Raw genomic sequence first — 26,847 nt, 5'->3', positions numbered from 1 at the left:
AATAAGCAGATCTGGAGCAAAAAACATTAGGAGTTTGTATCAGACAGAAGGAGCTCTGGATTGTGTAGCTGTCAAACTGGGTTGCATCAGCATTCTGGCACTCGGGACAGATGAAGCAGTGACATTTAGTTACTTGATTCTGTAGTTTTCCATGCCAAATATCTACTTAGGAAGCCAAAATCCCAGAAAGGCTCACGCTCTTGGAGGATGCTGGCTCACAGATGCTGTGGGCACAGCTGGAGAAAAGGAAAAAGGGGGTATCAGGATTTCCCAAAGTTAATGCTCTAGTCTTCAGCAGTGATTGAAGAAAATCAAACTTGATGTTCACTCTGAACCAACAAGTCTTTTTCTGTTTGATGGCTGTAGTGTCTCGCCACTTCACACATATTTTACTTTTACTTTTTTGTTGTTAGTGATTGGCCAAAAGCTTGTAGGTGTGCATTACTGCCACTTTTTTGGTAGTGGCAGCATGTTATTTACCACCAGGTGCTCATAAAAACAAATAAATAGATAAATAAGTACTTTTGGCTGCTGTCATATTCACACAGGGCTCCACAGCAGGCAGCTCTGCATGTTGAGATTTTTATGCCGGATGCCCTTCCTGATGCAACCCCAAAGGGATTTGTGTCTCCTCCCAGGATATAGCCTGGGATTTTTGCTTGTTAGGTGAATGTGTCAGTGAAACAGATGCAAAACCTGTTTTTGTTTGTTTGTTTGCTGGGTTTTTTCTTTTTACATTTAATTACTCCTCTCAGTCTTTTCTTGCCCAGAAACAGTTGAAAATAACTGAGGATGGCACATTTGCCCATCATCACACTGCCTCAAAAACAGTGAGGTGGTGTGCACTTTGTGCAAAAACAACCACATTGCAGTAACCATGAGGACGTTGCTCTGGCAGAAGTTAAAGCGGATTGTGAACAAATTACGACATAATCAGCATGAAATATTCATGAATTCTCACACATATTAATGCCAGGCCTCTAGAGACGTATGATATATACGTGTATAATAGTCGTGCATTTATGGGGTTGGAAATGATTAGCTATAAAACACCAATGGGATAACCTCTGTGACAAATTCATCAGGGTTTCCATGATTGCTTTTTGCTGCTTTGTCATTTTTTTTATCTGACTCTTGCAAAAGGAAATTTGCTGTGAATCCCTCTTAGTCAGAATCTAGTGCAGGAATGGATAGCTTAACCACTAAAAGCTACTGCATAAAGCCATAGTTAGTAGATGTGAATGCATTACATGGCCACTGCAGAAAAACCCTGTACACGTACCAAATATGGGCTTTGATTTCATGGAAATTTTAAGCACCGCGTCTTCTGATGGTGCTAAAGTGGGAGTGAGAGTCCATCCTCCTGCGCTGCTCTTTGTAGAACAGGACATAAAAAAAGAGTTCTTCAGTGAGTGGGTTTATGCATTTATTTCTTTTTTTCATCTTTCATTCAATAATTTGCGCTAAGTGTGATTATATAAAACCATTATGCTAAGGCAAAATACAAAAAGGGAACGGCTAAATTAAAGACAGTTCTGAAAAAGCCCTCAAAGTTGTTTCAGCGTTATTGTTTTTTTCTTTACATCCTTTATGCAACGCCTCAATGCTTCAGTGTGCAGACTGTATCTCTAAGGGCTGCTGGAGGTCCATTCTGTTATTAACAATGAACTAGCTGAGTAAACTAATAACTAACGTCCTCAATCCAGACTTTACGGTTGGCCTCATACCAGCTAATCCTTTAATTGGTGCGGCGGGCTGCCGGAGGTGCTTTCGTCTTGAGTGAAAAGTCCACTGCAGTAAAACAGACTGGAAAAACCTCCAACCTTGCCACTTATTTATACAGGTTATGACTCGCAAAAATTGTCAGGAAGGGTAAGACATTTGAGATCATTTTTGCACAGCTTCAGCGCTGATAGTTCGCTATAGATATATCTGCTTCCTTTTGAATTCTCAGGATGAGACAGACTCAGCCTGTTTTATCACTGCGGGGCCACGTGATTGTGGGATTAGGCCCAAAATTTCTCCATCAGTTGCCGCAGTGTGAATCTGCCTTTAGGCGGTATTTTTAATAATTTAGAGAGCAGTGAGAGTGATAATGTGATACCACGATCCAGCCCCTTATTTCAATGACACCACTCTTGTGTGCATTTTAATGCACACAAAAAATAAATAAATGCGATGAGTCAAACATGAATGCATACCTTGGGGACAATCTTTCAAAAGTCCTTCTGACATTTACAACTGAAACGTCTGTCAGGCTCTGAATGATCAGCAGAGAAATTGATCATGTGGAGGTGTGATGAGAGCCGGGTATCACGAGATGTGGTGTGTTTGTGCGCGTGCGTGCGTGTTAAAGGAGTACAAACATGATTTCAGTGCCAGCTCGAGTCTGTCTCCTTTCACTTTCTTTCCTCTCTCTCTCTCCATGCCTCTGCCTCATAATAGACTTCCACCGTCCTCGGATGTGGGCAGATAGGAATAAATCTGTGGCTTGATTTGGTATTAGATGGAGGCTGAAATTGCCATAACAGGTGGCTTAGATGAGATTCAGTCAGGTACAAATATGATCAAGGAGTAAAAAAAATATATATGTTGGCTGGGTGTTAGATGTTGGGTGGTGATGATATTGTTGTTGGAGTTGACTCAGCTTTATAAATTGGCTTTAAACTGAACTATCAACAGCCATGAAAGTTTACACAGACAACGCCTCGTCAATGCTGTGCTTCAATTGTTGTTTAAAACTAAATACTGGTAAAGATTAATGTCTGTAATAGAAGAGAGCTGTAATAACTCTTGCTTTTGTGACTTCATTATGAGATCAAACTTGTCATTTTAGAGTTTGCCTGCCTCAAATACGATCTGGACTGTTTTTGGGTTCATTTTAATCGGCTGGTTTTTATCACACAGAGACCTGACAACCCTGATAAGGAAATTGTGTTTTTTATGCCACTTAATACTGACCTATGAATCATTCAAGCATTAAAAGTCACCTAACTCGATCTTGTATCTTTAAACACACTAACTAGATGTCACAAAAACACATCAGTAATTTGTAGAATTACAAGAAATGTGAACGATTACACAGTTCGACGGGCAGAAAATAGTATTTATGTAGCAAAACTGTGATTTCCAAAAAGACATTAGCTGAAAACCTGGCATATCTCCGCACTGTGTGCAGTGTGTCGTCAGAAAATCTGTAGAAAATGAAAGACAAAAGAAGAAGTGGCAGCCATAAAAACCACAGCAGATGAACACGATCTGAAAGGCACACCCTTAAGAAATTGGAAAACCTGCAGCAAAGACCTAAGACAGGATCTGAAAGATACATCTGGCCTTTCAGTTTGCTGAAGCCTCATTAGAAACTATCTCAGTGAAGGGCTGGCTTTTAAGAAGCCATTCTTAATGAAGGGAAACACAAGAACAGGACTGAAAATGAGTGGTAACAGGTCCGATGGAGTGATGAATCCCAATTTAAAAATTTTAGTTCAGATTATCTTCAATATCAGGAGAAGGGTGAGTGTGTACAGCCATCTGTGGACACAGCGGAGCTACATTTCAGCCAGTGGTGTTGGGGATCTTGTCTAAACTAATGGAATTATGAATGCAGAAAAATGCAGTTTGAACCACTATTAAATACCATCTCATCACCAACAGCTTCATTTTTCAGCATGAAAGTGATCCCGCATACTGCCGCTGTGTAATACCTGGACAGAAAGAATCACAGTAGAACACTATCAGTCATGGATTGGCCTCCCCAGAGCCGGGACCTCAACATTATTGATGCATTGTGGGATCGTCTGGACAGACGACACTATCATAGGAAACACTACTTAACCAAATTACACAAAAGCTTGTCTGAGGGAGGTCAGGCCCTGTTGAATAAAGGTTGTTATACCAAAAATAGATTTTCAAGTATTGTAAATCTTTTTTGCCTTATATACCATATTTCTATGAATGTTTGCACATGTTTCAATAAATCACTGCACCTATTTCCCCTTTTCTTACCAAAGTATAAAAAAACGAATGGTGCTTCTAGACTTTTTCACAGCACAGTATAAAGCCATTTTAGTGCCAGTCTTCGTAGTTGTTTTTAACACTATGAATGGGAAACCCTAATTTTACTCTCATGTGGTGGATTTTATCAATAATATCAAACCAAACTTGGCACAAGAGGTTGAACAGATTCTACCAGCATCTGCTTGGTTTTATAGGAACTCCTAAACTGGGGAAATGAAAGAAAAATCATCACAGAAGAAGTTTGAGCAGAAATGGTGTCACATTGCCCGCCAACCTTTGTCTCAGTACAGACACCCTACATGTATGACAGAGCAAAGGGACATAAATCATCTGACAGCCGTGGTCGTGAGTCAGAGCTGTTCTGAAGCTTCTGCTAGAGATACTCATCCGTTATGACTAAAAGACTGGAACCAGCATGTCAAAAGTCCAAATGTCAGCAGGACAGGGACAGAACAGGAAGAGGGGGAAGGTGTGTGTGAAGATTGTGCGTGTGTGAGAGAGAGAGAGCGAGAGAGGTTTAAAATGAGACAGTGAAGAAAGAGGTGAAGCAGCTACAGTCCCTCTGGGAATATCGGAGCAGAGAGAGAATTGTGGCGGGTGATGGGCTGTGAAGACTCAACTGTAGCTGATGAAAAACTCGCTTTCTATCAAACATAACCATCAGTTTGAATAAGTGCTCTCGGTGGAAGAAATCATTTTACAGAACCAGTTTTGTAGCAGTAGAGACAAAGTTATTGATTTAGTTGTCTCGCTTTAAATTCCGAGTGCATCTAAAGAGAAATAAACTATAGAGGCAGCTATACATTGATTCATATTATACGTACAAACAAATCCATGATTTCTGCAGTGAAACAATGTGTGTGTGAGAGATTAAAGATTTTATTCCAGGAGATCCCTGTAGATTTAATATGCCAGCACGCATCATTATTTTTCTTTTAGCTCCTGTGGAAAATGCTTTTTTTAAAACATCTTATGCCTCTTACATGGGAGTGGTATGTCTGATGGGCGCAAGACAATGAGAAAAAAACCCAAAACACACAGTGGACTGATCTCGTGTTGCGGATGCACTGTTCAGATGCCATTTGGATATTTTGGTGCATTATTTGCTTGCTTCAAGACTTTGGGGCAGAGCAGCACAGTTGCAAGAGGGATTGAAAACTTGCCACTAATTCGCCTGCACCTCTTGTCTATTGAAGGCTGTGCGTCTGTGACATGGACAGACTAGGACGAAATGAATTCATCGGAGAGGTGAGAGTGGCTCTGAAGAAACTGAAAGAAGGCGAGAGCAAACGCTACAACATGGGCCTGGAGAGAATTGCACAGGTATGTGTACATTACTCTGTGTGCGTGTTTGTGTGGACAAATATGTGATATTTATTATGTATGTGCATGGTCTTCACATAGAAGGTTTAGGTGATGTGGGTTGCACGAAGGGGTCCGCAAAGGAAATGACAGATGCGCAGTGAGATTTAAAGCGGAGAAAGATGATTGGACTAGAGCTTTGATGTCACAAACAGCTTGACAGCGTGGGAAAGTGGAAGTGACGAGAAGCTTAGATTTAGCCGGCAACACCTGGGAGCAGACAGATGTGAGACAGTCGATCAGCCGTCTCGAACTTACGCATAAGCTTCATTAGAAGACTAAGAATCTGGAGAAATCTCTGTGAGCAAGGGTGAAGGCTTCAGCACGGGATGACTGTGATCATCGTGACACTGCATTAAAAACAGATTTTGTCATGGAAAACACTGCATGGACTCAGCAACACTTCTGGAAATTTAATGTGTTGTCCAAAAGTGTAGGTTAAAGTTCCATAATGCAAAAAAGAAGACATATGTGAGCAAGACCCAGAAACACTGCTATCTCCGCTAAGCCCGTCAAAATGGACTGAGCCAAAGTGGAAAACTGTTCTGTCAGAGGAAACCAAATGTGAATTTATTTCTGGAAAACATGAGCGTCACGCCTTACAGACTAAAGAGAAGAGGGACCATGCAGGTTGTTATCAGTTCAAAAGCCTCCATCTGCAATACTGTGTCTATGGACATGGCACTTGCACATCTGGTAAAGCACCATCAATGCTGACAGATGCACTTTTTTTCCTTACATGCAATATAACGTCTCAATGATGTGCTTACGAACTGCAATGTGATTACTAAGTTACATTAGAGCATTACAGAAAAATGCAATGTACTATGCACTGTGATCTCTCTTCCTGTCTTTATTATTTCAGAATAAAGAAACTAACAATCAAACACAGGAGCAGGGAGCGCTAGTTGCAGAAGAGGAGGTAATGATATCAACCTCTTTATCATTATCGTTGTTTTTTTTAACTAAAACATGACCCACTGCCTTATTAATCTCCCATGTCTCATGCAATTTATCCTTCCAACAGTCCTAATCCTAATCTGTCATCTACTTCCATAATCTTAGAGGAAGTTTAATTATGTGTTTTTAATCAGTATATATGTTTAAGGCATGACCTTTGATAGAGAAGCTACAGTTTGTAATTTAGACCAGTACCACTGCCACGACACTGATTTTTTTCCTCCCCTGGTGGTGATTATCTCACGTCTCTCTGTGATTCCAGAGACGAAGGCTAATAGCTTTTGGTCTCTGATTAGACTCGGCTTACGGTTCAACCTGGAGATTAAAAGGAGAAGGCAGCAGTGTCATTTTTTCCAGCCCAGATAAGACCTTTAATTATGAGCTTTAATTCCAAACCTCTCGGCTAACACGCTATATCCTACACGGTGAAAGTATTTCAGGTGTTTTGAGAAACTTTGCTGACCCGGCCGCAGGATTTCCCGCTGTGGTTATTCGCTGAAGAGGGAAATATCAGAGTGGAAACAGGTGCTCTGTCTGACACTGTAGCTTCTTGTGTCCCCAGCGTGGCCGCATCCTGGTGTCACTGTGCTATAACACGGAGAAGGGCTGCTTGCTGGTTGGGATCATACGCTGCGCCCATCTGGCCGCCATGGACTCCAACGGCTACTCTGACCCCTTTGTCAAAACGTAAGTCGTGTTAGATACCCGTGAACAACCTGGGATCCTGCAAATTATGCTCAGGAACAGCTTTTAATTTAAGGATTCATATTTAATTCAGGAAGTGTTTGGGTGTTTTTATGGTACTGCAAAATGAAAGGCATAGATTGGACTGCTAGTGTGCTGTCTTATCAGTGCTGACATTTATCTTATTTAGCTGTAATCACAACACCTTTTAACCATAAACAAGAGAAAGCCACCTGGTGTTTATCTGATTCCATGGTGGTTTTAGTTTAGGGATCTTTAATTGTTGACGCTCTTCAGAGATTAGAATAGACGCCTTGCAGTCGTAAAACAAGGAACACCCAGAGGCTGTATGTAAAAGAAAGATGTTGCCTCCAGGATTGAAAGAGAAGTGCCTCAAATTTACATCCTTGAAGATAGTGATTGAATACAAGTCCATTAGAAAATTACCCTGCACTTCTCTTGATTTATGATCTCAGTAACTACTTTCTTTTGCCAAAACCTCAGTTCAACATTTTCTGAGCTACAGAAACTACTATACATCAGACTTATGCTTTATTGATCTATCCAGGCCAGGCTGCCTGGGTAGATCAATAAAGCGGGCTTCTTTGAATAAATTACATGCTGCAGCAATCAGAATGCATCTTTAATATGATTTTGCTCATTAAGATTCTCAAACAAACATCAAAGTGTATTTACAAGGTTCAGAGTTTTTCACAGGACTCTGTGGCGGTCCTGTGAAAAACTAAGTACACCCCATGATTCAGTAGCTGGTTGAACCTACGTTTAGCAGCATGAACCTGAAGGAACGGATTTCTGTTTGACTTTGTGAGTCTCTAAGAACGCTGCGGAGGAATTTAGGCCCGCTCTTCTTTGCTGCCATTTGTTTATGCACAGCTCACTTAAGCTCTGGCACAGCATTTCAGTCAAGTTTTTTCAGTCAGGGGACTTTTTCTGGGCCATTGCAAAGCCTCTTATTCTCTATTTTTCAGAAATTCTGATGTAGAGTTGCTGCTGTGTTTGGGATCATTATACTGTTTCATGATCAGAATACTTTGGTATGTGGAGGAGTTCTTGGTTTACCCAAGGAGTGCAAGGTACCTCAGCACCTGTGGTTGTAAAACAATCCCAAAATCATCATCATTGGCGTGAGTTGTTTGTGCTGATATGCTGTGTTTGCGTTTCACCAAATGTGGTTTATTATTCTTACCAGACATTTCCGCTTTGATCTCATCTGTGCTAGTGATATTGCACCAGAAGTCTTGTGATTTGTTCAGGGGCAACTTTACAATCCTAAACCTTGCTGCCATGTTCTTTTAAGAAAGAAAAGGCTTTCCCTTCCAGACAAGCCAAACATGTCCAGGTTTTTTCTAATTGTCCTGTCATTAACATTTAACATGCTAGCTGAGGACTGTAGAGTCTGAGATATAGCTTTCAGGTGTTTTTCTAGTTTCTCTGAGCATTGCGAAGACTGACCTTAGAGTGAATGTTTTGGATCTCCACTCCTGGGAGGATTGTGGCTTTGTGTGTACACACACCTGCTTTTATAGAGGTGCTCACATTTTCTGATTATCATATAATTTAATTCACATTGATTCACTAATTCACTTAGTTTTTGTCTGTTGCACAGAACTGCAAAGAGTTCTGCGAAAACTTTCTTATATGAAACTTTTTGGGGTGCTTGTAGAATCCACAGATTATTTTTAACTGTAAAAAGCTGTTTCATTTCTTTTGTTTCCAGGCTTTTATTACATTAGAGACAGGAATGTGAAGTCAACAAGAGCCTGACTGACATTATACACCGCAGTAAGCAGATCAGCACTCTTTATGAGCTTCCATGTGTTTCTGCGACAGTCGCTGAGACACATGGAAGGTCCTGCAGAGTGGAGGTGGATGCATTCTGATCACATTGTACTCTCAGTGAGATCAATTCTTTTCTCAGCCAACGCAGGTCTCTTCAAAGTCTGAAACAGAACTATAGTTGATACTGTACCGGCTTGCCTGTAAGGCACGGTGACAGATAAAACCCACACAGCTAAATCTCCAGCGTGCCTGCTGCACTTAAGCACCAACAGTGCAGAGAGTGAAAGCTCCCACACAGGACAGCAAATCTTGTAACCAACGCCACCTCCAACAGTGGGAGGCTTCAAGGTAGAAGCAGCACAAGGTTGCTAAAAAATAATACTGAAAAGGTTGTAAAGCACCTTTCTGTTTTCTTTAGATGACTCTAACGATGCAATAACGTCATTTATGGTTTAACAATAGGTAATTTCGTTCTTTGAGCCTTCCATTTTTGAACCTGATGATGTTTGTTTATTGCCTAAGGGTGATGGGTACTTTTCTCATTATTTATAATTTATGAATAAATGACACAGGGATGTAAAGAAAACACATCCCCAGTTGAAAAGGCATAAGGTTAAACATACTGTTTCTCTCCCGTTTCAACCAATCTAGTGGCTGAAGCTTGAAAACGCATTCATGTTTTCTCTTCTGAACTAAACTTTTGGAGAACCAGTCAGCTTGTCTGACACGCAGGCTTCCTGACACCCAGCTTCCTTGCCAATAACACCCTCCTCTGAGTACATCTGAGGTAAAAATGACATGCATTTGCTGAACTGTAAGTACAGGCTTACAGGAAAGTCTGGATGACGTATTCTACAGTGAGGTGAAGGAGTACTTTTTCAGTGCGTAGTAGTTTGATTTGAATAAGAGGAACACCTACAATCACTGCACTGAAAACTGCTTTTTAAGCTAATGGTGTCAAAGGTTTGTGCAAGTGGACATTTTCTGAGTCATTTTATTAACTGTTGACAACTGAAACAAGAAAGTCGGAAATGCTCATACTAGCAGTTTCTCTGAGGAGTTGTTTCTTTACTTTAAAGCCGGCACGTTGTACAGTATCGGTGTCTCTTCTAATACAATGTTTTAGAGAACAAAGGTAAAATTACATGTGCACCCAGAATGCACAACTGATTCTATCTTATATCCCTGCTTGGCCTTGTGCACACTGGTACATGTTATTTCTCTCAGTTGTGTCTTCCTCCTCTTGTTCTACATTATTGTACCAGCTGCTTCTTTTATGCTGACTCTTGTCGTTTATTATTCGTTTAAGCCTCTGCCCTGATCCGATTCGTATTTCTGGCACTTGGGTCTTTTCAGCTGCCCGTCTGCCAGCATTTCTTTTTGTTCCCTTCTGTGTTCGCGTATCAGGGACTTTGTATCCATCACACAGAGCCGTGTTTACCTCAGTTCAGCGGATGAGCTGTTGAAGGTGTGCAGCTCAAGGCGCTGTTTTTTTTGTCAGTGCACACCGTAGAACCAGCATAATGAACGCCGTGAAGTTTTAGTGAAGTTAACTTTGAACAAATAAGGAGTTAGGGGGTTAAATATGTTGCTGGCACAGGTAAATTACATCCCTTAAGTGTACTGAGCAATTAAATCGATAGGAATTAATTTACATAGTTCACTGATGTCCTGCAGCTGTAAAACCAGACATCCTCTGCAGCTCAAGCATATCTTGATGCCTGTGTGTGTGTGTGTGTGTGTGTGTGTGTGTGTGTGTGTGTGTGTGTGTGTGTGTGTGTGTGTGTGTGTGTGTGTGTGTGTGTGTGTGTGTGTGTAAGAGAGAGAAAGAGAAAGAGAGCTGATCAGATACAAACTGTTTATTAACATTAGGTGGATGATTATTTGGCACTCGTGATTTTGATTTTAATTTTAATTTTAATTCTTCTTGTTGCGTTTAATGAAACTGGAAGAAAACCCAAAATTCTTTGAACATATCAATCAGCATGTTCAGGTCTATACAGACACACAGTATGTTTGATATTAAATAAAATATGCAGCAGTCGATTATCCATCCATCCTATTCCGCTTATCTGATTCAGGGTCGCGGTGGGGCTGTTGCCTATCCCAGTCACCACAGGGTGAGAGGCAGGGTAAAGTCCAGCCACAGCTGAAGCATACTGGTATGGTCATGCAGGCCTGAAAACTGCTCAGCAACCATCTGGCAACCACAGGTCTCTCTGTTTCCAGCAGGGAGCTGCACAAAAAGCCTCTTTATTATTTTGGGTGATTGCCAGTCATTTGCCAGTTGGCACAGAAGATGCTGACGTGTCTGTAAATACTTGCTACCTGTGGTAGTAAAATTAGAAAAGGAGTGACGTGAACCAGAAATGGGCAATGTTCACCTTCAAGGTAAAAGTTGCATCATCAACACTTTTTAAAAGGTTCGCCTTTTAACTTGAAGCTGAACTTCATCTTTTTCTATCGCTCAGAGACTAGCAGGTGACATTGGGCAACTGTGACAACCTGCTAGCAACCAAAAGCAATTTCAAGGAGTTTTTTGGTACAGCACAATAGATCTATTTGTGAGCAGTTTCACCCCGTAACTGCCAACATCTTCAAGCAGCAATTTGCCAACTGATCATGGAATACCCATTTTTCTGAAGCAACCTCAGGTTGCCAGGGAGTCACTGATGCTTTAGTAACTGATTTCACAGAAACTACGTGCCGATCGGTTGTGAAATATGCGTTTTTCCTCCGGTGACCAGCAGCTGCCAGGTGGTCTCTGAATAGTCTCGAGGCCTGTGTGACAGAAACTTTAGCCAGAAAAGAAATGTGTCTAAACATTCTCAGTTTTCCTCAATGACTTTCCTTTTTTGGATTTGGAATTCATACTGATGAGACATTTATGTGTGAACGTCCATGTTAACCACTGTTTTATTTCCCTGTATAGGCTACACATTTTTACTATTAAATAATAACATTATAAATAATATGGCATAAAGGTTCAAAAAAGCAACCATTCTTCATTTCTGTGTGCATATATTTATATATGAAAGCCACAGGGAACCAGGCCAAAAGAGAAGAGATGACTGCATAAGGAGTCCAGTCAGTCTCTCTCTCTCTCGTTAAGCTTTTAGAAGCCAATCAAGTGACACAAGGTCAGAATTATCTTAGAACTAATTTGTCTTCCATTTAAAGGACACATTAGCATTTTAAAGACTAAATTATTCGACATCTTTCAAAAGAGCCCTGAGTCTTTTACCCTGATCTTTATGCACAATCTAAAACATGAAAAAGAAAAGTCTGTCGGAAAAAAAAAAGCCATGTAAGGGCAGAAAAAGTGCAAACATGTCAAATCCTTCATGCTGACCAAGCACACCGCCGTGCTTTACAGTTTGGTTATCTCTCTGTTCTTGCACAACGAAGTAAAAAGATCATGAGGCTCTGCTGCAGCAGGCATATATTTAGCTCCTCTCTTCTAATTGTGACTCCTTTTTTTTTTTTGGCACATCTGTGTGTCATAACTTATTTTTGTTCCCTGTTTTTAACGTTGGCTCCCTCTCTTCCATCTACCCCTGTCATTTTCAGCAATTTCCCCCCTCTCACTCACAGGGCTGCTCTCATTCTTCTGTCAGCCTCTGCCTCAACTTGCCACCACGGTGGTACCGAATTTTTTGGAGAGTTGTCAAGTCGTCATGTGGGTCCCATGGTGGAAAGAAACATTTTGGGCAAAAATAAAGAAGTTGATTCTGCTGTCCTGACTACACATTTCATTTAATTTTTAATGCATCTATTAAAATAACAACAACAGCATGGCGATGCAGCGGTTAGCACTGCATGCTTGTTAGGCTGATTAATGAGGTAGGTGTGCCGTAGGTGTGGATGTGAGAGTGTGCTCTTGCTTTGTTACCCCTGTGATGGACTGTCTTACTGTCCGGGCCAGTTTGGATATGTTGCTCCTATCAGTGAGAGTGACGGGACTAAATCATTTTTACTCTGCTAGCTCTCAAGTATAAAATCAGTGTGATGTCCTTTCCCAGCATTTTCCAGAGTTCATGTGTCAGAAGAGCCTATAGGGGACTGGCATAATGATGAAATGAACAGTGCACTTCCATTAGAAAATCAATCAGCTGACCCTAATGGACCCCATTAGAATCAAATGATTATTTTTCAATGACTGTTTGACTAAACTGGGACATTATTTTGACACAGACGGAATTGTGACCAAAAGATGAACCTGGTATCAAATGCACTGTAAGTTGTTTGGACCAGCCACCAATGCTGGATGGTTGTATAACCCGTGCACATTTACCCAGATTTACTTTTTGAAGTTTTCTCCAGCTGCAGTGAGAGTTCTAACAGGGGCTAGAAAGAGAGACCATAGTTTTTTTCCCCATATTAGCTTCTGTTCATCGGCTCCCTGTTAAATCCAAAACTAAAAAAATTCTCCTCACATACACGATAGTGAATAATCAGACCCCATCATATCTCAAAGACCTCAGAGTACCATATTATTCCAATAAACAGAGTGCTTCACTCTCAGACTGCAGGCTAACTTGTGGTTAATTTTCCAGTCTAGTCATGCAGTCATCATGGAAAATAACCAGTTGATTCTAATGGGGTGAGTTAGGGTGCACTGATTGATTCTTATGGAACTGCCTGTACTATAATAGCCTCCACTATTGGCTTTTGTCACACATAAACTCTGGGAGGCAGAGCATTCAGCTGTCAGGCCTGTCTACTGTAGAAACAGGATGTTTCTAACTTTAGAGATATTGCACAAATGTGCATTGGAGGACATCTCCTAACTCTTAAAAAAGAAAGAAAAGGATATGAAAAATATTATTAATATATATCTTTATCTTCTTTTGACTCCTTATTTTAGAGGTCACCACAGTGGAACATCTTCCTTTATCTCTGTTTCATGCTCCTGTCACACCAACCCTTCACTCTGTGAATCTTCTCTGTGGTCTTCCCCTTTTTATACCCTTCATCCAGTACATCCACAATCCCTCTTCTGCACATGTCCAAACTATCTCAGCCTTGCCGCTCGATGTACTAATCCTGTCCATCCTGGTCACTCCCAGTAGACAAACCATAACATTTTGAGTAGTAGTGTAGCTGCATTAGATTTCTTAATAGTATGTGTACGGGGAGGCGTTCTCATTTCTTTGTCCACGCCTTACGGGGCTTTTTAAAGATGAGTCCTTGTTCATGTTGCCTCACATTACAAACACAGTTTGTCTCGTGAACAGCGTTTAAAGGTTGTCAGCAGCAGCTGCGGTAGCTCGCTAACCTTATCAGTCACTGTCAGCCGGTGACACAGAGCTAAAACGGTGTACGTATACGGCACATAAACATGTGGTTACTTAGTTTGCTGTTCCCCACTGTTCTTTTTAAAGAAACGGTTAGTGAAAAACTGAGGGGATTATCCTCCCGTATCTCTGTGGACCAGCATCCTGCGTCGTGAATTATTTTTCACATTGAATTTTCTGTGGCAATTTGGGCACAGTTCGGTTGCTCCTTTGTGGCCTTTATTTCCATTTACCCGATCTTAATTACGAACGTTGGTGTCAAAGAATGTTTTGTTATTCTGAAAATATGAGTTCTCCCGCGTGAGTTGCCCTTGGAGGCGTATGCAGAATGTGAGTCGGCAGAGCTAAGGCTCGGATGTCCTCGAGCTTTCACTTCACCGCCTCACGTGCTGGGGGTTAAAAAGATGCTTTGCTTGGCCGACTGTCTTAATTGATTCATTAGTTTCTTTAAGATTTCTTTTTTATTTCTTGTGAAGTAAACCAAACTATTATGTAAACACCAGGTAGGATGCATCTTGTGGCGATAATGAGCTTTTTAATGCTTTAAACATTTAGCTGAGCCTGTGTCTCGTCTTTATACATTGTTTGAAACATTTAAGTTGATGGCTTTTACTGGAACAACACAGTAATTGGGACTTTAATAGGCACACAGTTAGTTTGTTACCCAGGGGATACTTATTTTGAATTGCTCAGAGATATTTAACTTCTCTTTAAGAAGACAGACTCTGATGCATTTGGTTGTCAGGCTAATCTGATGTACGAAACTGGACCGACTTTGAGTTGTATACACTCATTTGTCACTTTGTTGGGCTCACCGAAACTGGACAACAGACTGGAAAATGTTGCCTTATTTGATGAGTCTTGACTTCTGATTTGGCATTATGATGGAACATAAAAACATCTGTACATCATGGATGTATGTTGATTCATCATTCATGTTTACCCCAAACAGTCTGCTGGGTAGGCCGCACAGATTATAATGTTATTTCCTGCACTCGCGTTACAGCAGCCTAACTAAGTGAAAACAAATGACACCACAGTTTCTGGCTTTTTATTAGCTTCCGTGTAGATTATCTCAACTTATGAAAGATGAAGTACATTAACTTACTTTACCCACAATAAAGAGATTCCAGGCTTGCTTGATAAATTGTGACTATTACCATTGAACATGGGCCTGTTTCCTACATCTAGAACAGGATCAGCAGAGGAAATTAAAAAGATGTTGGATAAGCAGCACAAAGAGGAAGCACAGACCTCAGATTTAGATTCCTGGAACTCATCAGTACGAATCTGATCCAAAGCCTTAATAGTATTTTTATTCTGTTGTGTATTTTACATTAAATTGTTTTTTTACCCCCCACAGTTATGTCTTTCTTTGATACCATGAGTTTGTGGAATGAAGTTACTGGAGAGCCATGAATGGTTTGGGATGTGTGGGATGTAAATGTTGTCTTTTTGTCTGCTGAACCTGAACAAGCTGCAGTTTACAAACGCATTCACCTTGTCATGGTGGTTGATGTGCTGCCACCTAGTGGACACAACATTTGAACTCTCCATCATAAAATCTTAAGCATCTGTTGTTTTTTTCTCTTTCTAGTTGACAAAGAAAAGGTCTGCATTGATGAAGGGAGTGCACTCAGATACTAAGCTGACAGATAAGCATTAAAGTTTACATTAAAAGGCACTAGAATCCAACAGTAGATTCAAACTTTGTGCCACCTTGCTCTCTGTCAGTTCCCCCTCCTCCTGCTCCACCTGCATCCCCTCCATCCTTCACTCGCTCTGATTCCAGCTCTGCATGCATCAGCTGTCAGGCCAGGATTCGTCATTGACAGTGAAAGGCTGGAAGAGTGTGATATCTCACTGCCTGAACATCTTGACTTTGAATTTATGCTGATGATGAATCCCGTTGCCCTCCAGCGACCCTTCTGTTGCCTCTTCTCTGGAGCGTATACTCCTCCAACATCAGCACGATTATGATCTTGCTGTGGTCTACAATCCTCCTCTGTCTCTTTCTCGTTCTCTTTCAGCTGCTCTCTGTCCCTGCCATTGTTCAAAACACTTCTGGGTTGAAGTTATCTCATAAAGACATTTTGCAAAATTTCATTCTCCCTTTTTGTTTCTGCTATTCAGCAGACTTTACTGTCAACTTTACGGACAAAGATTTTAAAAAGTTGTGGATTAGCTGGTTTGATAATGAAGTTCTGGCTCTGTTTGACAGGAGTTCAAAGATCTCTGTTGCACAAACCTATTTTACATTTGAGATCACTCACTTTCTCAAACAAAATACAATCACTGTATGTTAATCTGTGCAAAACTGGTGGTGTAAGAATATCTGTTTACCATCCGTCTCCACTCCACTAGAGACAGATGGTAAACTGTCTCTATTTGTGCCTAACACTAATTACTGCACAGCAATGCTAAATATGCATGTGTGTGATCATTTCCATTTGTTTGTCAGTAACACTAACACTAACCTACAAGTAGCAGAATTTCATGAAATATAGGCAAAGATTAACTAAGACATTGACCGTGGCTATTTGAGTAATAGTTTCTGACAGCCTGTTTTCCAGGGGTTGTACAGCATGTTCCCTGATTCCCCAAGATCACGCTGAATTCATGTCTTTATCTGGTTTCTCTCTCTTTCTCAGCGTCTTACAGCCAGATATGGGGAAAAAGTCCAAATACAAGACTTCCGTGAAGAAAAAGACTCTCAATCCCGAATTCAATGAGGTACAGCTCCACACTTTCTCTGCAATTAACCACACCGCAGCTAACAACTTCTTTGATTTCTCTACTGAGCTCCCAATGTAAAGCATGGCAATTTAAGCATACCTTAAAGGGACTGTGTCATATCCTGCAGGTGCACCCAGCGTATCACAGAACACGTGCTGAGTTAGGAATTCAGTTCCTTTCAATCACCTGTTTATGAATCATTGATGTAAATATGCTCTCATGTACCCCACCTGCACAGGAGTTTTCATATGAAGTATCCTTGGACCAGCTGGCGAAGAAGACCCTGGAGATCACTGTGTGGGACTATGACTTGGGAATGAGCAACGACTTCATAGGTAGGCTCAGAAACGCTGTAGTGTGGAGGGGAGGAGTGGAGAGGAAAGCAGCGAAGCAAAGAATGTGACCGTAGCAGACTGTTGAAATGAAAGCGGAGCAGAAAGATAAAAAAAGAAGGAGGAAAAAAACAGGCTGAGTGTGGGTAGAGAGAGGGGGAAGAAAACTAGAGAGATGAGAAGTAATTATGAGGCTTGAGGAGAACGATTGAGCGAGCAAAGAAGAGTTTGAGTGGAACAGGAAATGGAGGGGAAAACTCAAAAAGGAAGACGATTTTCTCTGGGTCCACATCCTTCATAGACTTGGCACATTAGATGGTTGCAGCTTCATCAGACTGCTAAAAAGCTTTGGCATGGCCCGGTGTGTATATCACAGCAACGGAGAACATGGGAGCTTAAGGAGTGATGGAGAACTGGTAGGGAGGCACAGTGAGAATGGATTACCACCCTATGAGCTCGGAGGCCTTCAGATCAAAGCATTTTACTTTGTCTAATGTGAGTGTGCGCGAGTGTGCGCACGTGTGTGTTTGTGTGTGGGAGAGACGGTAGGCTGAAGGGAGACACCCCCTGTTTAGATAAACCCAATGACTTATAAGCCCTGCTGGGGGAAAAGGCCATCAGACCCACACACAGCCCCAGATAACAACCATTTCCCCGACCATTATCATTACAGGTTTAGCTACAGCAGCCTGCCCATGATGTTAATTGGGTCTGAGAGAAAAATGACACAGAAACAAAAAAAAGGAGAGATGGAGAAAAACAGTTGATAAAGAGGTCGAGCAAGCATAGTTCCAGTGCAGTGGTCTTCTGTAAGCGTTACCATTAGAAAACAGGCTTACTGTCGTAGCAGAATACAGTGGCTTGCAAAAGTATTGCAACTTTTCCACATTTTGTCACATTACAGCCACAAACATGAATCAGTTTTATTGGAATTCCACGTGAAAGACCAACACAAAGTGGTGTACACGTGAGAAGTGGAACGAAAATCATACATGATTCCAAACATTTTTTACAAACAAATAACTGCAAAGTGGGGTGTGTGTAATTATTCAGCCCCCTGAGTCAATACTTTGTAGAACCACCTTTTGCTGCAATTACAGCTGCCAGTCTTTTAGGGTCTGTCTCTACCAGCTTTGCACATCTACAGACTGAAATTCTTGCCCATTCTTCTTTGCAAAACAGCTCCAGCTCAGTCAGATTAGATGGACAGCGTTTGTGAACAGCAGTTGTCAGATCTTGCCACAGATTCTCGATTGGATTTAGATCTGGACTTTGACTGGGCCAGTCTAACACATGGATATGTTCTGTTTTAAACCATTCCATTGCTGCCCTGGCTTTATGTTTAGGGTCGTTGTCCTGCTGGAAGGTGAACCTCCGCCCCAGTCTCACGTCTTTTGCAGACTCCAAGAGGTTTTCTTCCAAGGTTGCCCTGTATTTGGCTCCATCCATCTTCCCATCAACTCTGACCAGCTTCCCTGTCCCTGCTGAAGAGAAGCACCCCCAGGGCATGATACTGCCACCACCATATTTAACAGAGTGTGTTCAGAGTGATGTGCAGTGTTAGTTTTCCACCACACATAGCGTTTTGCATTTTGGCCAAAAAGTTCCATTTTGGTCTCATCTGACCAGAGCACCTTCTTCCACATGTTTGCTGTGTCCCCCACATGGCTTGTGGCAAACTGCAAACGGGAATTCTTATGGTTTTCTTTTAACAATGACTTTCTTCTTGCCACTCTTCCATAAAGGCCAACTTTGTGCAGTGCACGACTAATAGTGGGATGTTCAAGGCTTGGGAAATCTTTTTGTAGCCTAAGCCTGCTTTAAATTTCTCAATAACTTTATCCATGACCTGTCTCGTGAGTTCTTTGGACTTCATGGTGTTGTTGCTCCTAATATTCTCTTAGACAACCTCTGAGGTCGTCACAGAGCAGCTGTATTTGTACTGACATTAGATTACACACAGGTGCACTCTATTTAGTCATTAGCACTCATCAGGCAATGTCTATGGGCAACTGACTGCACTCAGACCAGAGGGGGCTGAATAATTATGCACACCCCACTTTGCAGTTATTTATTTGTATAAATGTTTGGAATCATGTATGATTTTCGTTCCACTTCTCACGTGTGCACCACTTTGTGTTGGTCTTTCACGTGGAATTCCAATAAAATTGATTCATGTTTGTGGCTGTAATGTGACAAAATGTGGAAAAGTTCAAGGGGGCCGAATACTATTGCAAGCCACTGTATGTAGAGGATGTCACATCACAGAGGTGAGTAAACTCAAGCAATGAATCGAATGGATAAACTGAGGGAGCAACATGCGCATGAAGAGAGTTGGGAAATTTCATCTTCACCATGAGCCAAATCTAAACCTCTGAGCTGTTTCCAATCGGTTCCCTTCAAAGTCAAGTCTCAAAGCTAAAAAAGCGGATAAAGAGTTGATGAAAAGGCCACGCGAGCACAGTCTCAAAACAGTGGGACTGTGTTCCAAGTCTGATATCTCCGATTCAGTTCAATCTTGGTTTTAATCATGATGCCAAATCGCAAGAGACTTTATGTTTATTGCAATGTAATGATGCCACAACTGCACAGACAGAAACCCATGAATCCAGTTACTGTGCTGCCATCAAATCAAGCTCCAGTTCAAATTTTGAGGGCAGGTAAAAAGTGTCCTTTAGAAATTTTAAAGCCATCTGTGCTTCCCTTAGTGCTTTTCATTTAAAATGTGTTGTATTTGAACATGTTGCATTTAAAACTGTGGAAGTCGAGAGCTTTGAATGTATACACATACAAAAAAAAGACTTTAATTATTGCTTGATGTTTATGAGGGATAAGATCAGGTTACCCAAATTAATAAGCTTAATATTTAACATATAAAGCTATGCGACATGCTTGCTTAAAAAGTCAAATGTAATTTAATATACAGCAAGTTTTAATGGTTTCTCTTTTAAACACTTATTTACCTTAATTTACCTTCACCTACTCGTGTTCACCTACAGGTGTCAGTCCTGTGAGGGACTTTGAGTGATCGAACATTAATAGGTTGGTGTTTGTAAAACTGTTGATCTGATGGCCCAAAAACACTGCTGGACACGCCTCCACCCATAAAAGGATTGGAAAGTTGTGTGGAACAGAGAAATTCAGATGCAGTTCAGTGTTTCAGTAGGAACTTTGACGCCTATTGATTCTTTCAGATCTATGGCTCTGCTAAATGCTTGGTTCACCACAAGCAGTTATTCATCCGCTGGTGGGGTTTAATGAGAGGGATCTGCAGCGGAGGAGAAGTGAGGAGAGAGCAGGGGTAAAACCGTGCGAGTTTTGGCACGCACCAGCCCACCAGCCTGTGCGTCAGCCGCCACGTCTCCCCCCGGCTCCAGTTCCTCATCCTTCTTCTATCCCCCAGTGTGTGTCAGGATGGCTGGCCATTCGTTTGTCACTATCAGCCAGCGGGCCCGGGGAACACTCCATCGATCACTGTTGGGAGGTGGTGGGAGTGCTGCGGGGGCGTGCAGCGAAACTGACAAAGTGTTGTGCGTGATTATCCTATCGAAACTCTGTCAACAGGTTTAGACCTGTTCTACAAGTTGCATGATTCTGTGAGAGGAAAGCGAGGGATGATCTGTAGATCGCTCCTCTTCTCCTCCCAGCAGCAGCGTCTCAGGCGACGCTCGGTCCCGTGCTCAGAAAAGGCGTAGATCAAAAACCGAGCTTTGTTTGCTCATGGCTGTCAGTTTCTGAGGCACTCTTATGCAATCACAGCCAAGAGAAAGACTTTGTATCCCCAGCGTGACAGCTGTGTGCAGCTTTATCATACGTTGCGCTCCTCCTCCAGTGGCTCCATTACCTCACTTGAAGTATTTCTTGTTTCTCCACTTGTTTATTCCCAGCGCATCCAATTCTTGTAAAATCAGTCATCAAAATTTCAATTTATTGTTATTTTCCAGCTACCTTAAATTTCTCTTTCTCTCCGTCAGGGAAAATTTGACATGAAGGCCTTTTTGCTTCCTTCTGTCCTTACATGACAGTCTGGCAGCAAACAAAGATATTTACATAAATTTTAATATAATGCATTGTTGGCTGTTCCTAATTAAATATTATTAAAGATTACTTTTTAACAACAAAGTTAAAAAACAAAAAACCCCAACAACAACTGATTTGCACTTCTTCACAGAAAACATACATTTATTAATATTGCTGCTGTTCTTAAGGTCATGTAGTTATGATTCGCCCTGAGTGTTCCTCGACTTGCTTCCTGGAAGTCTAACTATGATCTGCAATTGCTCATCTCTGTCCCACACTGGATTCCCTTCCTTCCTCACACTTTTAATTATATTTTGGGAAGGATGATCACATTTAGAAGCTGGATCTCAGAGCTACGATGATTGTGCTATGTGTGTGGTCATGCTAGTGGCCATGTTGGGGTTACTACTCAGAAGAAGGTATTTGTCACTTTTTTAAAAGTAATGCATTAATCAGTCCTTGGAGAAAAAACTAGTTGTAATTACATTACTCTTGTGTTACTCATTTAGCATAGCATGAGATGCATTTTACCTTCTAAACACTGACACAGATTCCTGTCTCAATAAGGACACCAGAGACCTTTCTTTTAGTGTTTAAATATGAGTACAAAGTCAACAACCCCAAAAACACTTTACAGCAATCGCCACAGTGGTGTTCTGTTAGAACATAAGACAAAAGTCTTGCAAGACTGACTGATCATTGCTGTTTTTGCTCTGGCTGCTGTGCTGGGGGGCAGCATACATACACTCAGCTTTAACTTCACTAGGGACGGGGATTATTAGTGTGCTCTCCTATCAATCAGTATTGATCAGTCATTGCCTATCAACTTATCTTTTCAGTTGCACTTGAGCTACAATCAGGTGATTTCAGTTAATGTTCAGGAGGTGGAAAATAGTGTGTAGAGTGGATATGGAGATTAGCATTATTTGTATTGTACAAATGGACAAGAGCACAATGATAAAGTCCAAACTGCATCCTGTAGACAGCATGCTAACGCTAAGCTAGCCAAGAACCCAGAGTGGTGATAAAGCTGAGTGAATGCTGACCCCAGCCAAGCAGCCAGACCCTAAATTCAACAGGTAACAAACTGATGATCGGTCAGGCTGCAGCTTTCCTTTCCACCTGTTCATGTTTCTACAGTAGAATCACTTGAAAGTCTCTGTGCTGGTTCTCATCTTTGCTTTGTGCTGTTAACTTTGTGTTCATACCTAAACACTAAGAGAAAGATCACATGTGTGTCCTCGTTAGGATTGGCATTTGTGTTGGTGTGTAGCCTCAGTTTATATTGTTAAATGGTAATTATGAGACAGTGTGTTTCAGGTCGTTTTACAGAGAAATTTGCATAAATGTAGCATTTATGACATGCTGCTTAGCGATGGTGGTCACTCTCAAAGCAGAGCCAGTGAGAACTCAATAGGAGAATCAGTAATGGAATCGGCAGCACTGAATTCTTATCAGTTCCCATCCCTACACTTCACTCTGTGTTCTTGGCTAGCTTTGTGTTAGCATGCTGTCTGTACAGAGAGCATTGGCTCTCTTATCACAAGCAATGGGTAGCTGCTTCTGTCCTGGATGCAATCTGCACTTTACGATCAGGCTATTGTTCTTATCATGCAATAAAAAATAAAAATAAAAGCAACATCCATATGCCACCTCTCAAAGGCTGCAGTCCACTCCCTGCCCAACTGAAATCAGCTGATTAGGGAAATGTTTAGGAGGAAAAAGTCGCATTTGATGATCATTAATCACTAACATCTGTAACAGTATTACAGTAGGTGTAATTATTGAATTCATCACAGTTCACGTTACTTTGAAGAAAACTGTAATGTGATTACCCAGCACTGGTAGGTGGATGGTGGCACGAGGGCGAGCTCCATAACTAAAGCTGTGTGCAGTTATGGTTCTTCTTTTGAAGCCTCGGGACACAAATTGTGGTCCAGTTGGACTCCTTTGGAGCAAATTCACAATGCAAAACCCTGAAAGAGTTGATAAAGCTGTGAGCATATGCTCCTGCTTGTGCTCCTAACTAATGCCCCTTCTTCAAGCTTGGAGTCTGCAGGCTTCCCCAATAATGACCGCTAAAACTGGACGATTAACTCTCGTTATGTTTGGAACTTCTGGGGAGCAGTCCAAGCATAGCAGATGTGCCTTAATGCTCACAGTGCTTCACAAGGAGAAGATCTAGGAGCAGACAGGGGTAAAATTTAAAGCAGAGATGCTTTGTTTTTTTGCTTTTTGTTGGTAGATTCAATCAATCTTTAAACACGCCTTGTACTAATGTACCAATTTTGAGGTACTGAACTTGATTATATTCCACTCTACACTGCCACTCCAATTCATGAGAAATGTGTTACTTAAACTGTAAAGATAATGTTTTGTAAGGTCCCAGGATAATGTACAGTGCATTGGTAAGGATGATCCAGTATTTCCCAGATTTTTGGGGGCTCTTTAGAAAGATCTGGACCATTCTTTGGTCCCTGCAAACATTTCACATAAGTGAGTGTTGTGATTGTTTTCCCTCTGATAGCTATGCTAAAAGGATCAGGAATTTCAGATTCATAAAGAGTATTTTAAAAAAAATGAAAAGCAAACTCAAATTTTTCTTTCTTTAGTTTGTTAGTTATTTTGTTTCCTTATTAGTCATCTTCACCTCCTCCCAGTTTTTGTCTCCTTTTATCGTCCTCACCAGCAAACAAGTTTTCCTTCGCCTCTTGACTCCTCTCTGTTTCCTCTGCTTCTCTCTCTCTGTGTTTGCAGGAGGAGTGGAGCTGGGCATCAATGCGAGCGGAGAGAGACTCAGACACTGGTTCGAGTGTCTCAAAAACAAAGGGAAGAAAGTCGAGTACTGGCATACGCTCACGCAGCAAGGAGCCCCAAGCAGTGACAAACCGGACTAGATTATACAAGATATTCATGATACAAACGCATAAATGCACACACATGCAAATGCACTATACCACACACACACACATTTATGTCTCACTGAACGATGGCCGATAACAGAATGTGAGTAAGGAAGAAATAAGAACAAAGGATAAAACATGCAATAACAATACTGATTAAAATCTGTCTCATATTGCCAATAAATACGGCGCAGAGTATTAGTATATGATATTCATACTAATATTAGTGATGGTAATAAGGTGTAATCTGAATACTTTTCTTTTCCAAGGTAAACCAAATTGTGACAATGTCCTCATTAAAGTGTTGACGTAACAAAACAAAGCTCACTAAATTGTGCTTTAGACCGTACTGTATTGTAGAAGTTGCTCATGTCCATTCAAATTTTATGCATAATGACCAGATTTGAGACTAATGCACTCAAAATTCATTCAGTGAAAGTACCTGACAGTATGTGCACCCTTTGTGACTCATTATGTGGTACGCAGATGCAGGAGCGGGGGGGGGGAGGGATGTTACGAAAGGATGATTGTCGTGAGAAGTCTCTTATCTTCGTGGATGTCTATCTAATGCAAAACAACACACCGTATTATAAAGCACAAAAAGATCCGTTCGGTGGATTTCTACCTTTACCTTTTCATTGTTTTTATGTATTTTCATTGTCTTCTGGTGACAGTGGTGTTTTATCCACCTTCACATGAGACGATAATGTGTCAAAATGTGCGCGTGCGTGAAGGCTGTGAGACTATGAGTGCCTGCTTTTTCTGCCTGTGCAGCGTCTGTTAATCTGTATTCACGTCATGCCCCATTCAAAACGTCTCCATCCGAATTCAGAAGCGCAGAGGTGCGAGGGAATGTTTTTTAAAAAAGGACAAAAGAGAGAAATCCTCTGTTACCACCGCAGGCCTCAGTGGTGCGAGTGCGCCCGGCCACTTGTTCCAGGCCTTTGCTATCTCTGTCTCCCACTGCCAGAAAGCCAAAAGAGCAACTTTAAGAAAGGCAAATACTGTGGTGCGTAACCTTTGACTGCTCCTGTCTGATGAAAGCCCAAAGCTGTGTCCACAGCAGGCAAAACGATGTCTTTCAGAGTATCCTGCACTGTGTTGCAGCATTTCTGAAACAAATTTCATCTGGATTCAAGACAGTTTACCTCAGTGACTGTAATTTTTGCTCCAACAGAAACACCAGTTATGCAACATCTTCTTTCGTCAGTGCGGTGTCACATATTTTGAATTTAAAGATACAGGAATTTGATTAGTTCGGTTATCTGATTTTTATAAACAGCTCGAAAAGGTTCCCTAACCCACATCTGCACGACCTCAGACATTCGATATTGGTAGAAGACATCTGGCTGAAGGTGAGATCAGCCATCAGACGGAGTCAGTGTTTCGTCTGATTGTCCCGTTATTTTTGACCTGTTAAATATCAGGTCTCTTCTAAATCATCTACACGTCTATTAAACACAGGAATTCCTGTTCAGATACAACTTTGCTTTTGGTACAAGAGCCTTCCTATAATTTAACCTCTCGGTGTAAAGGGGGATTACATCCTTCAGGGTCAGTGGAAACGCACAGATCCAACAACAATAAGATCCCATTTTCATCGAGCTGCATGCATGCCGTGGATCTTTGTGCACATTTCAGCATTTTCATATATATAAAACTTATCTACATGCCTGCCAGGATATCAGATGTCGTCCCCTGGTTCATCTGTCACAGCAGCTCTGGCCATACACTTGTTCAGAGAAGCACATGCACGGTGGGTCAGTGGCCTCGGGGAGTTTTCTAACTGTTGAATCGATCTGGCTGCTCATATTCTTGGTGTCCTTCGATAACCTTGTGAATGTCTGATTGCTGACAGCAAAAAAAACAAAAAAAAAAAGAGAGAGAGAGAGTAGATCCTCCAAAGTTGGATTAGGATAAGAATAAAGGGCTTGGACACTAATAAAAAACACTTTTAGGCTTCAGGATATTTTCATTCAGAGCTTAAATAATGTCAGTAAGATTTGGGAAAGGGTGGTAGGTTTATTCTGCACTCTGTCTATGCACATTGAGACTCCCAGCACGTCAGCAGTGAGATAATCAAACCAAAACAACATTATCGTATTATCCAGGCATTAAGGATACATTTCTGGTTGGCAGTGATCAAATAGAGTTCACATTTCTGGCTGGGGGGTTATTTGTTTCCGTCTCTGGATCTGTTCGTTTTGTTTACAGTCACTGAATTTTCTGACTCTTTGTCTATTGACCCTGCTTTGCTTATGTAATCATTTCAATCTGCAGTACAGCTGCATGTTTAGCAATCCCCATCAGCTTGTATAATAGAGTGCAACCTTAGCTGATCGTTCTGAATGCCGACGTGCCATGCATTCAGACTCCTCGCCATCTGTGTATTTGTTTGTGAATACGACGATTCAGGGTATCTTTTTTGCTCAGTTCGCTTCGCTTTTCCGAGCAAGCTCTCGCTTTAACGAACAAAAAACCTTTACTGTCGCCGATTTTGACACTCGTCTTCCTTGAATTATTATCAGTGGTGATGATGTGGGAGGGCTGAGGAGGGAATGAGATGGGAAAATCACTGTTGCAGTCCCTGTGTATTCACTGTCCATGTCAATCACACAGTATGGCTGCCATCCTGTGGTGGGTTTGTGTAAGTACTTCTCAAAATAAATCAGAGCTGTATCAGTGGGCGTCTGTCCTCCTTTGAACATGTGATTCTTCAAGAACATAAGATAAGCA

The 26,847-nt window shown here is 41.4% G+C and overlaps 1 protein-coding gene across 4 annotated transcripts in view; it reads left to right on the top strand.

Moving 5' to 3' along the window:
* The window catches only part of doc2g (double C2-like domains, gamma), a 66,082-nt gene extending 39,289 nt beyond the window's left edge, over positions 1–26,793 (top strand). For all 4 annotated transcript variants that reach the window (XM_082535242.1, XM_082535245.1, XM_082535244.1 and 1 more), the window contains exons 6-11: positions 5,214–5,340; positions 6,245–6,301; positions 6,902–7,026; positions 16,772–16,853; positions 17,095–17,191; positions 23,966–26,793. In XM_082535242.1, the coding sequence (XP_082391368.1) occupies positions 5,214–5,340; positions 6,245–6,301; positions 6,902–7,026; positions 16,772–16,853; positions 17,095–17,191; positions 23,966–24,105 (628 nt within the window). In that variant the 3' untranslated portion in view covers positions 24,106–26,793. The remainder of the gene's footprint in view (positions 1–5,213; positions 5,341–6,244; positions 6,302–6,901; positions 7,027–16,771; positions 16,854–17,094; positions 17,192–23,965) is intronic.
* The last annotated feature ends 54 nt before the right edge of the window (positions 26,794–26,847 follow it).

The sequence above is a fragment of the Aulonocara stuartgranti genome (assembly GCF_965226115.1).
Source record: "Aulonocara stuartgranti genome assembly, chromosome: 6".
NCBI lineage: Eukaryota > Metazoa > Chordata > Actinopteri > Cichliformes > Cichlidae > Aulonocara > Aulonocara stuartgranti.
This window is presented reverse-complemented; position numbering and strand designations above follow the sequence as displayed.